At 41.6% G+C, this 12,872-nt stretch overlaps 1 protein-coding gene across 2 annotated transcripts in view; it reads left to right on the forward strand.

Annotated features, from left to right (window-relative positions):
• Window positions 1–12,872, forward strand: part of PTPN14 (protein tyrosine phosphatase non-receptor type 14) — a 176,969-nt gene that overhangs the window by 78,832 nt on the left and 85,265 nt on the right. For both annotated transcript variants that reach the window (XM_041756603.1, XM_041756597.1), the window contains exon 3: window positions 2,434–2,603. In XM_041756603.1, coding sequence (XP_041612537.1) covers window positions 2,434–2,603 — 170 coding nt within the window. The remainder of the gene's footprint in view (window positions 1–2,433; window positions 2,604–12,872) is intronic.

Here is a 12,872-nt window from a genome sequence, read left to right on the forward strand (position 1 = left end):
GAGGAGGAAATTTAAAATACTAGCCTTCAAAGCACAGGCTAGTAAAAATTTAAAAACCCTTTTTGGGGGGCAGAGTTGATGGTAGAATGGTGATGCAGTTAAGGTGGACCCGTTCTATGAGTGTTGCTGAATCAAGTGAATGTTGTAATTTGAATGAAGTATGGATCATAAAGTTATACCCCCAAATGTCAGGACTGCTTTTAGTGAAAGGTAATAAATCATGGTTGGCCTGTTTAAGCAGCTGCAAAGCTTCTCCTCCCTTTCTCCACCCAGGCTTTTTATAAAAGGGCTCTTTTCCAATGAAAATAAGTATTACATAGCATGTTACTGTTTACATATATTACCTCATTTATTCTATGCAAACTCACTCCCAGCTACCCAAAATGCTGTGCTCCATACAGGAATTCAGTAGAATGCAGAGCTACCTTGTACCCTTTTCAGACAGTTAATTAAGTCCCAAATTACCTCATTTTAAGGTTAGCTTAAGCCTGCCTCATAGATCCCTTAGGACACGATCGGGGTGATGTTCCAATGTCCCATAAATACCAGTAAGCCTCTAAAGAAAATCTTAGGGGAGGCACTGTTTTGTAAATTTTTTTTTCCTTAAACCTTTTGGGTTTTTATATTATTTCTAGGCCTCCCAGCTTCCACTTTTGCCTGCTTTTTCTCATTTATTTCCAGATAACCTCTGTTTTCTAATTCTATGGTTCATAGATATGCCAGGAGTGCTGGCGAAAACGATTCTTGCCTGCTTTCATTTACTGATGACGATGGTAATGACGGTGATGATGATGATGATGACAGTAGCAGCGACAGAAAGTACCATGACTGAAGTAGTTACTTAACATGCGTCGTGTGCACGGTTCGAGACATGATCTCATTTATGCCCCTTGCAGCCTGTGGGCGATGGCCGTAAGCATCACCCCATCTTACAGATGAGAAAGCTCTGACACTCTGGAGGCTCAGCAACTTGTCTGGAGTTATTAAGGCAGTGAGTGCAAGCACTGGGAGATGCACAGACTTTTGCAGCCTATTTTCTTTCTCTTCAGCCACGTCTCATTTCCCCTACATCATCCATCACATTGGAACAACTAACAGACTCACCGCAGCTGGAAAGTGAACCATAGGGTCAGAATTCACTCAAGCAGTTCGTCCAAGTTGATGGAAATAGAACCTTGGCTCTGTTTGTTGGCATTTTGCTGCTCAAGAAATGCCTAGGTTCCTCCCGTGAACTTGCCCCTTAGAACATCATGGAGCAAAGCTGACAAAGTCATTGTTGTCATCTGAAAGCACATGCACTTGAAAATACCCTGCAGAGTATGTGGGTCGGTAGCTTTAAGTCAGCAAGGCTATGTCTGGTTTCCTAGTGAAGTCAGAGTCAAAACTTTTATAATAGCTTTTGGTAGAGTTGTGGCAGGGATTGATGTGCGGTATCGTTGAGGAGACAGCCAGCTGGAGTGCCAACACGGACACAAGAATGCCTTTGGAAATTAAACATTGTAATGAAAACATTCTTTTGAAGGCAGGTTTCCAGGTGTGCTGTAAACCGTTCTAAGCTATAATTGAAATATAAAAGAATATTTCAAAAGCAGTGATTTATTTTTTGGCGATTGTTGTGCTAATCCTGAAATCCTAGCACGAATTAATATAAAGACAGGATTGGATGCATAAAAGTACCTGTTTTAATCATTTAGCACGTTGTTCAAAACTAAACTGGTTGAGGCTTCAAGTCTAAGGGTGAAAATCTCACTTTCATCTATCAAATCCCACCATAATCTGCCAAGAACAGCCACCAGGGGCTCCTGTGGCAGCTGTGAAGACATCCTTCCATTCTCAGAGCTTGATGTGGGGGAGAGATTTGCTGCAGTTCATGTATAATGAAGTGGTGGAGGCCGATGTTTTTGAAAGTACTTCATTAAAACTCAAAAAGAGTGAATCAGTTTTCTGTTGAAATCTGGTACTGTATGGAAATATTCTACAATGTGGAGGCTTTCAGCTGGCAGAAGGTTTTGTCTTAGGAGTTGAGTCATAACTTACTTTGCAGCAGGTGCAAGAACTGTGTTTGCCGCTGCCAGCATGTTCCACGTGAGATGGTGAGGCATTCAGAAGGCACGGGAAAGCCAGCCTTGGGAGCCTAGGAAAACAGACAACATTGTCCCCACCTTGCACCCACCCCCTTGCCAAACATAGGTGCGTCGGTACCCACATGTACCCAGTAACCATGGGTATGAATACCGCGTCGGACACTCAGTGTAGATTGTGTGCATGTGGTTTCTTTTAGCTTGTCCCAAAGTTAGAAAGCAAAAGCTGGATCATCGTGTATGAGCTGGGAAACCAAAAATGACATAAGGTGCTGGAGTCTTGTATTCCCTTGCAGTCTTGGGGGTACCCCTTACAAAGCATACACTGATGTTACTTTACCCTTTTATCTAGACGCACTACTTTGGCCTTTGGTTTCTCAGCAAGAGCCAGCAAGCACGATGGGTGGAGCTGGAGAAACCTCTGAAGAAACATCTGGACAAATTTGCTAATGAGCCTCTGCTTTTCTTCGGAGTCATGTTCTATGTGCCAAATGTGTCATGGCTTCAGCAAGAGGCCACAAGGTAAGTGCATTTTTTTCCTGTGTTCCGTATAAGGGTGTGGATTAACTGTGAGGCTTCAGATGAAGTAGATGAGCAGGTTGATTTAGGGATGTGTATGTGTAGGTGTGTGTAGTGGGGGAGAGGGTGGAGTAGCTGCGGATTGTTTACCAGGTGCTTTTGTAGCTTTAAAATTGAAGTTTGAATGCATGGTGCTAATAACTCCAGTGGTTCCCTATGATGCTAGTAAGGTAGCAGTGATCCTGAGGCAGTAAAATATGGTGTCTAGCAGCATGGAAGTATAAGTTGGAGACCCTGGGTAAATAGATGTGCTAGAATTTAATAAAGAATTAACCACCTAATACTTGTTTGGCCTACTTTTCCCCTTAAAAAGCTCCCAAGCGAAATGTAGCATCAGAATTTGGATTTTGAGGATTGAGAAGGTAGCTAAAGATGGGAGCAGAATTGAGGAGGACATTGAGAAGGGAGAGTATTGCTCATCCTCAGTTACATAAGAAAAGACAGGAAGAGAGGAGACCTGGGATTGACCCTACCCTCTTGCTCATTGGCTGTATGCTTGGAAGAAAGCACCTACCATCTTTGAAATGATGCTTTTCCCTTATCTGTAAAGTTAGGGGTTTGCAAATGTTTCTAAAGTTCTGCAGTTCCGTGAATGAAAAAGTTGGTGTTGGTTGGTATTATTACTGGTAAGAGTTTTCCATTAAAATATGAATTTTCCATCCACATCAAATGGTTCTTTATGGTAATAAAGGGAATTATATTAACCCTCTGTTTTTTTAGCTTTTACTTGAATGATGGCATTCAAAGTACTTGGGAAGCAATGCTAGTGACACACTGAGAAGGGGGAGCAGTATTGTACTTGATTATTGCACGCCTAGTTTCTTAGATTTAAAATGTTTAAAGTAAGAATGCACTTAAACATTTTTGTATGCATTTGAAGGTGATGGTGTCCATCTTCTTTTTTTAAAAATCAAAAATTATTGTTAAATAGGAGGTATTTCTCTCAGCAGAGGCCATGAAATAGCTCACAGCCTGACCCAGAAAATTTCAGGTGTCGCTCATTTGAAGCACTTGGGTGGATGTTATACACCATTTTCAAGTCTTTTCACTTAATGTAGGTTCCTTTCTGGGTAAGAAGTTATTAACTCCTCAAAATGGAACAGTTTTCACTGGCTCCTGAGATCTCCTTGAGTATTTTACACAGTGTCAGGAACTCAGCGTTAGATTAATAAGTACTTGCTGATTTGTGGTTCTCAGACTATGAAATGCAAGGCAGTGGGTAACGAGGATGAAACATGGACTATAAATTAATGCATACTGGGCAAAGTTCAGTCTGTAAGAAAAAACGAAGTGGTGTTAACTCTGGACAGACTTCTTCTGTAAGGTCTATTGTTGAGGAAGAGCAGTTGAAGTAAATGGTGAGGGCTCAGAAATTGTGCTTTATGAAGTTAAAAAAGATTGGTTAAGCTTAGAAAAATGAAGACTTGCAAGAGTGCAGTAGCTGCCTCTGGATAGTTGAAGACTCTTGCGGGGAGGGAATTCTGTGTTAGCTCTGGAGCACAGAATTTGGGCCAGTAATAAAAGAAGTGCAAGGAGTTGAAAGACTTTGGTTATTTGATTCAACACAGGAACACTGTTTCTAATAATTAAAGCCATAAAAAGGTAGAACAGCAGACTTATAAAAGGGTGAGTGCTCTGGTTTATGGAAGTGCTGTGGCACTGAGTGGATAGTCAGGGTGGTATTTGGAAGAGGAGACCGCAATACTGGGTAGGATGTTGAACTAGATCAATAGTTCTCAAAGAGACCAGGGCTTGCTATATCATAATTATGTGGAGCGTTTACTGTAAATGTGATTCCAGGGCTGTAACAGAAGTCTGAATTGGAATGTCTGGGGCTGGGAATCAGGAGAATATATTGTTTAAAATAAACAGTATTCTTCAGGCGGTTCTGATACTATCCAGGCTGGGTAATTAGCAAATTAATTAACCTCTAACGCTCTTTACAGTTTTAGATTTGCCAGGTAAGTAAACTTCATGCCAGATTATTCACTGTCGATATTTGCATTCATAAGCTGAAATGGAAAGTGTTGAAATCTCAAAAATGGAGTTATAGAGTAAGAATTATGATGGTAGGGGTTATTGAGACTGGAGATCAGGAAGGACTTCTTTCCTTTTTCTTTAGAATTTCTTTTTTGCGGGACGCCTGGGTGGCTCAGTGGTTGGGTGTCTGCCTTTGGCTCAGGGCGTGGTCCCTGGGTCCTGGGATCGAGTCCCATTTTGGGCTTCCCTCGAGGAGCCTGTTTCTCCCTCTGCCCATGTCTCTGCCTGTCTCTCTCTCTCTCTCAGGAATAAATAAATAAAATCTTTAAAAAGAAAAAAAGAGAAGAATTTCTCTTTTACTCAGTTAGCTTGGTTCATTTCAGATGAGTTTTGATAAGGAGTGAATGAAATCTTTTCCAACCCAGGATTTTGAAACAAACTCTGTTACTGTCATTTGATCAGAAAAACTAACAAAGAAATGAAAACTTGAAGGATATTTTTACACTTAAACATGGAACCAAACTGTATAGATGTAAGGTACAGCCCTCTCTTTGTGGCAAAGGATATTTAAAGGTAGGAGCTATGTTAGGGTGAGGAATTGTGAGTTTTTATTTTTTATTTTTCCCCCCAGTGTTGCAGAAGTTTTTGTTGCTTGCTCCAGAAGGGCCCTAAAAGTGGAATGTGCCAGAGGATGTCAGAGCAAGTGAATGAGGGGAGATGAGAAAATAAGAGAAAAGTATTGTAAAAGTACAGAAAGGAAAATTGATGGAGAACGAAGAGAGAATGGCATATACTTGGGAAGTGACCCAGGTGTGTGATTCACGAGACGTACCACAAGTTATGGGCGAATGGACTAGATAGGGTACAAAGGAGATCTGGTTTGGATGGAATACCGTTGTAAAATGTGCAGGGTTTGGTGTTAGAGACCAGTAAATGAGCTGCACTCAAGGTGAAGAATGCTACTGATGGTCATCAGGAGCCTTTGAGAATCTGAGCCTTCTCGGGAGGTTTCAGAAGCTTTGGGGTCCGAACCGAACACTGAAACTGTCTTCCAGGCAGAGCAGCCAAAGAAGAAGCAGTGGTGGTAGGGCAGGATTCCAGAGGAATGTTTCACAGAAGGCCCCAGCAGCATTCATTAGGAGCGGGTCAGTGACTAACTCCTCAGCCATTCGCTGTTATCCAAGTTACCAGGCATCTCAGGTGGAGATGTGCTTTGGCATCTCCGAGAGCACCTGGGATCTGCACCTCTGACACAAAACAGTTAGTCTTTGTGATGCCCTGCAGAGTGAGATATTTGCATAGATTAGAAATAGGAATCTGTCTTTCATTGTGGGCAGCCCTTTGGAGGAGGCAACCATTCAACCATCTGTGCTTAAAAAATAAGCCTTTGTCTAGAGCCAACCAAACTTGTTTTCACCCAACACATGTTTGTAATGGTTCGGCTACTTCTGTTTGGGAATAAAACAGGTTCTATAACATGAGCAGGGCCCAGCCATTTCTTCTTTCTGAGTAAGGACAAAGAGTTTAGAATTAGTGGTCTGGTTGTTTTGAGGGTGTATGTGAACCCACATATATCAAGACATATAGCAGTGGGAAGGAGGATATATTTAAAAGTTGTGTATTTCCTTTTTTGTCCTCAGTGCCATTCTTGAAAACTTGCAGTTTAATAGAATACTGGGAACAACACAACAAAAATTTGAGGATGATGTTGATTGTCAACTATCTCAGAAAAGTGATTGACTTTATTAAAATTATCAGCTCCGGGATCCCTGGGTGGCGCAGCGGTTTGGCGCCTGCCTTTGGCCCAGGGCGCGATCCTGGAGACCCGGGATCGAATCCCACGTTGGGTTCCCGGTGCATGGAGCCTGCTTCTCCCTCTGCCTGTGTCTCTGCCTCTCTCCCTCTCTCTCTGTGTGACTATCATGAATAAAGAAAAATTAAAAAAATATATTTAAAAAAAAAATAAATCACCTCCTTCATTTCATCAAGATATTGCATTTAAAAAAAATAAAATAAAAAAAAATAAAATAAAATTATCAGCTCCAGATTTTTTTAATTAGAAAACTGAGCAGCTCTGTTATTTTTTGACATTAATTTTGACATGCTGTGTCTCATCTCATCTCCTGGATATGATTTTTTTGAAGAACAAACCTCTTTGTAAGAGAAGGATGTCTGCCAAAATACTCTTATTGCATTGGAGGAGAAATGGACAATTCAGGCCCTACCTTTAAGTGATAATTGAACAAGAAGACAAAAGATACCAAAAGGAGGACACTCACAGGAGAACACAAACATGGGGGGGAAAAATCTCTGGATATTCTTACAGAAGTGCGAAAAAGCTGATACAAAGAACACACTAGTAGACAGATGGAAGATGAGTCATGAAACCATAGGAATTAAAGAGATTAAGACCAGGGTTGGTTAACCCCACTCCAAAATGTAAGATACATTACCTTGGGGCTTTAAAAATGTTAGTTTTCCCACTTTGGTTAAAATGACTCAGGGGATGGGACCACCATAATTTTTTCCACTTTGCTTTGCTTCTCCTGTTCTTTTGGGCCAGCTCCTCTGTTCAGCAAAGGGACTCTTGCTAGCGATTCCTCTTTTCCCGTTATGTTCTCCTCCTGACTCAAAGGAAAGATTTTTGTAATGTGTTTTAATGATTTGCGTAGCAACAGGCTCAGTATAAACACAGGGTTTTCAGATTTGTCTGGACACAGAAGGAAAAAAGATGGTTTGTGAGAAGTGGAGAAATTCTTCGTCAAACAGAAGGATACTTAATAATAGCAAGGGGAAGCCAGAAAACTGCTGGCCAAGGTTCCTGCTTTTAGTTGAGGTCTGGGGTTTTTTCCAAGTCTTTCTCCAGTATGGAAGTGCCTCTTTAGGTTTTTTTTTTTTTTTTTTTCAATATGAAAGAGAAAACTTTTAAAAAAGCAATTTGTTTTTTCAGGGTGAATTTTGGTTTCAGAGTATAAGTCACCGACCAATGCCCTGGTTTCTAAAATGTTTAATTCTCATTTTCTTGTTAACCAGAATATGTTTGTCTTTGCATTACTCCCTGCTGAGTGGGATGTTTGCCCCATGCAGAGGAGCTTTTGATTGTCCCCATGAAGTCAGATCACCTTTCAGAGTCTCTTCCTGGACAGGTCCAGAGCCTGCCAGTTGAGGTGGGGCTATCTGCCCTCCTATGGTGAGTGCTGTGGAGAGGCAAAGCCACTACTGCCACCAGCACGAGGTGCTTACCTTGACCAGGACAGTCTTAGCACATCTGGCACATCTGGTGGCCACTCCAGAGCTGTGGGACCTGTTACAAGCTCCCTCCATCAAGTGGGTGCTTCCTCTGTGTTTGCTGCACCTCTCGGCCTCCATGGGTATCCCCACTTTTCAGGCTCACAGTTCTTCTATATATTTCCCACTGTGTCTTAGGCACCTGATAATGAGACTGAATTCTAGCCTATTAGGTACACCCACCAGGAATTAACAAAAAGACTTAAAAAGTACTTAATCTTTGCTTGGGCCCATAGAGGGCATTCTTCTGTGTGTGTGTGTGTGTGTGTGTGTGTGTGTGTTTAAGAGAGAGAGAGAGATAGATTGGGAGAGCAGAGGGGGAGGAGAAGCAGACTTCCCACTGAGCAAGGAGCCTGATGCAGGACTTGAGCCCAAGACCCCAAGATCATGACCTGAGTCAAAGGCAAATGCTTAACCATCTGAGCCACCCAGGTGCCCCACATTCTTCTATGTTAAATGAAGTTCTTTATCTGGGAAGAACTTACTGGGCAAGGGTGTCATTCCACTCTCTGGGAATAAATGCCCAAATTGAAAAGCACACGGTTCAGGTATCCTAGAGAGGGTCAGGGCATTTTTTTTGTGACTGTGCGTGACAAAGGGGTTAGGTGATTCCATGTGTAGACTCTGATGGGGCTCGTTCCCTCCAGTTACGGATTTGGGTCTGTGGCATAGTGATGGCAAAACCAGATCAGATGACTCCTTACATCCCCATCAAGGTCCAAATGGTGTTTGGATTTTTGGTTCGGTTTGGTTTGGTTTTGAAACTAGGTTTCAGGAAGTATTTCCAGTGACCTTACAAAAGCTTTCTTCACCTTTCCTGTCCTTAAATACCCATGCTTTCCCGGGGGAGCCTCTCTCTCTCTCTCTCTTCTCTCTCTCTCTCTCTCTCTCTCTGAGTGCCCTGAGTGCTATTGTAAACAAGTCAGCCCTTAACCAATGTTTAAAGTGTCTCTTTTAAACGCTCTAATTATGGTAATGTTTCCATTTCCTTTTACAACACCATTTATTTTGTTCCTCCGGTTCTTTGAGTTCTTTTATTATTTTGAAATGTCATTTTTAATGGCTAAAGTTTACCCATGGGCTGGGAAATAGGGACTCCCTTCAAGTCAGACTTAAGATCCAGCAGGAGTCCCCCATAGATAATATAATTGCTGAGAATGGCAGATCTTCCTCCCGGCCAGCTCCAGCTGGTGAATGGGAACTTGTTTCCCTCTCTCTCTCCACCCCCTCCTCCTCTCTCCTCTTCCTCCTCCCCACCCTTCATCCCCCCTTCCTTTCCCCCCTCCCTTCCTCTCTGTGTGTGTTGATGGTTGAGAACGGAGCTGCTTCTGCCAGATATTTTAGACATTTTAAGATGCTGTTGTTACTAGGATTTAACCTTAAACATTATTCTCTGTGGGTCATGTATCATTTGATGAGAGGAGAAAACTAGAGAGGACGACAAACTGACAAACCGTGAGAGACTCTCCACTCTGGGAAGCAAACAAAGGGTTGTGGAAGGGGAGGAGGGTGGGGGGATGGGGTGATAGGGTGACAGGCACTAAGGAGGGCGCTTGATAGGATGAGCACTGTTACATTATATGTTGGCAAATTGAATTTAAATAAAGATGATTTTTAAATTACGATATAGCATTAACTCTTAATGCAAGAAGAGCATTTCTGGAAATTAAGACAAATAAAAGATGATGTGATCTGGCCAAAGGAAAAAAAAATGACTGTCTCTAAGGAGCATCCTCGAAGCTCTTTGGAAGGAAGAGCTGCTTCCCAAAAGAAGATTAATTGATGACAATGTCAGTTGCTATTTGCATTATTTTACATTTCAGCCATATTAAGGACCTATGCTGTGTCAGGGTTTTACTAGTCAGAGACTGGAAGAAGGAACAGATCGTCACAATCCTTTTCTGCAAAGAACTAGGGTCTCCAGGCACTTTTTATTTCATTTCCATGTATTTTATCTATTGGGTCTATCCTTAAAGCTTACACTGCTGACCCTACTGGCTTTCTGGAGAAGACTTTCTCACTGTTTTGGTGAAACCCAGAGAGCCTGGCATGTGTCTCCCACTGGCCAGCTTCATGGGCCTGTGACCTGTGCAGTACGTTGCACAGTCCCGAGCTCAGAAAGGCCCTGCACTTGGTTTAATGCTCTGCTGTAGCCCCTGTTGAAATTTATAATAATTTTTGAAACACCAACTCTACATTTTTTATTTTTCACTGGACTCTGAATTATGTTGCCAGTCCTGCCTGGGAGAGCCTATTTCCATCTCTGTTCATTTTCTTCTTCTTGTTTTGATGTTACCTTATGATTTGTTCTCAGTTATGGGTGGATCTGAGTCTACTCTGATGACCGTGATCAAAGAGAAAAAGTAAGAAAACAAAAAACAAAAAACCCTGCCATGGAACAAAAATAACATTTTCACTATCTATGCAATTATGAAAATAGAAACGTGGCCCTGGTAACCATTCCTCCTCCTGGACCTGACCACTGGAAAATCCTGCAGAGTCTGGGAGACTGTTATAATATCAATTTAATTTCCTTTATGGAAGGTGTTTGATTAGTGTATCTCATCCCTCAACTAGGATTTCTTCATGTTTTGCTGGGAAGGTGTCTCTGCAAAGTTTCTATGTTTCTTGATTAAATCAAGGGTGCACCTTAGTCCCTGTTTAACTGTTCATGTCTGCCAAATGCATAGGGCTGGTTCTTGCCCAACTTCTAACTCTCCTGCTCCTACTGTTTGTAAGACATGCAAGGAGGTTGGTAGCTATATTAGCAACCTACTGCCATTAGAACAACAAAGTATAGACAAAGTGAAGTTAACCCTTAAACATAATTAGTATGGGTTTTTTTTTTTTTTAATATTCTTTGCCTTTAGGGGAGAGAAGACAAATAGTAATACAACTTCAGCATATTTTAATACTATCACTTAACATTATTATTCATTGTAAGTGTCCTATAATGCATGGAAAATGAGAATTTCTTTTTTTTAAGATTTTATTTGAGAAAGAGAGTAGGAGAGAGGTGGGGGGAGGGGCAGAAGGAGAGGGAGACTGGCTCTGGGCTCAACCCCAGGATCCCTGGATCATGACCTCAGCTGAAGGCAGATGCTTAACCCACTGAGCCACCCAGTGCCCCCCAAAACGAGAATTTAGCATCATTTATATTTCAAACGAAGCTCTGACATTTGAATTTTACCCTTTGTAAAGTGAGGTATACTTACATATGTCTTAATCATGAGTAAAGCAAAGTTTCCTCAAAATAGGTGAAGTAGTATACCTCAAAAAGCCTTTGCTTTTAAAGTGTTAAAATTACCTTATTTGTAATCCTATGGTTGACGTATGTTTACCAGTAGTTGATGATCTAGCCTGAACTTTTCAAAAGCAAACAAATATCATTTCTAGTAAGCCATTTTGAAAATAACTTAATTTCTGAAGCAAGGGTTATATTTCCAGTCTTCATGTATTTCTTGATTTCCAAAGATAGATTTATTCATTTGTCCATTCGCTCAGTCATTGATTCCAAATAGTTCTTTATCAGAATTACATTGCAGAAGACTGGGAAAGATTCCACATTTGACCCAGGGAATAACACAGATTTGTAATAGAGTGTGGACTAAAATTTTAGCATATTCTATTTTTTCAAAAGCTGAGTAGAACATGATGATCCCGCACAGCACTGTTTACCTTCAGCTGAGGGGTGGAGAGAGGGGAAAACAAACAAAAGCTATGTATGGGAAGAGGTGTTTGGTCATGTCAAAGCATGCCAGCTATGCTTTATGAATTTTTTAAAGACATCCACTTCCTTATGAAGGATTCTTAGGATTTGTAGGGGTATCATTATAATGGGTGGGAGTTTCAAAATGGGTTTTTGAGAATCTTAGGAGGAGAGGGAAGCACAGAGAGTAAACACTTTTGAGTCCTCTGCTCTACCTTTTTCCTGGAATCTCAGGGCTGGGATCTTAGGTTGGGGTTGAAGGGGTGCAGAAAGAGGAGAGAAGTGACAGATGCAGTATTCTCATACATCACAGAGACCCACGGTATCTGAGCAGCAGCAGGATCTGGAAAGCTCAGAATCCTTCACTGTGCTTTATGGTATAGCTGCTGTCTGCCCCAATACCAGACTTCCAAATCTCCTCTGTGGAGTTCTGTGCAAGAAAGTAGTTTACATTCCATCACCTGATATAATTTAATAATAGTAATAATGACAGTGGCTAGCATTTATGTTCAAGGCGCTATGCTAAATATCTTCAGTGATCATCTTTTTCAGTCCTCACCAGAACCTACAAATGGGCATTCTTACTATCCTCTGAAAAAGATTGTTTTTCTAACAGAAGTTTTATTACCCACAAGTAGAGATTTCATCCATCAAATAAACTGAATCTTTTAGGTTCCATTGCCAGAGAAATACATATGTCCATATGTCCCCCTACTTCCCAGCTTTACCAGAGTAACAGGGAGGTTTAATTTCTACTGAAGTGTCAACAAAGAAATCCAGACAGCTAACATTCCTGTGAGGTCAAAGGTGGTAAACTGGTACCATGAGGGTGGATTCTGGTTGCCCGGTAGGTTTTGTTGCACCTGGACCATTTTTTTAAAAAACTGAATTTGGATGCCTTATGTATAGGCATATGCCAAGCAATCTGTGCCACTTCCTGCCCTGCCCACGGTGTTACAACGTTTACTCCTGTCTGTAACCTGCTGGTCCTGTAGGCATTTAGACAGCCCTTGATTCGTGTACTGTCCATACAACCTGAAGTCCTTCTGGGTACTTGGGTCAACCAATACCTTTGCATTGGCCCACTTGGTTTTATGCCACTCAGTATCTAACTGTCTTAATACTGTGGCCACCTATCAGAGAGACTGTAGCTGGATCTGGGAATATCATTTCCCTCAAGTCCGCATTTGAGAACTGTTTCTGGGGACGCCTGGGTGGCTCAGTGGTTGAGCGTC

This window comes from Vulpes lagopus, chromosome 1 (genome assembly GCF_018345385.1).
Source record: "Vulpes lagopus strain Blue_001 chromosome 1, ASM1834538v1, whole genome shotgun sequence".
Classification (NCBI taxonomy): domain Eukaryota; kingdom Metazoa; phylum Chordata; class Mammalia; order Carnivora; family Canidae; genus Vulpes; species Vulpes lagopus.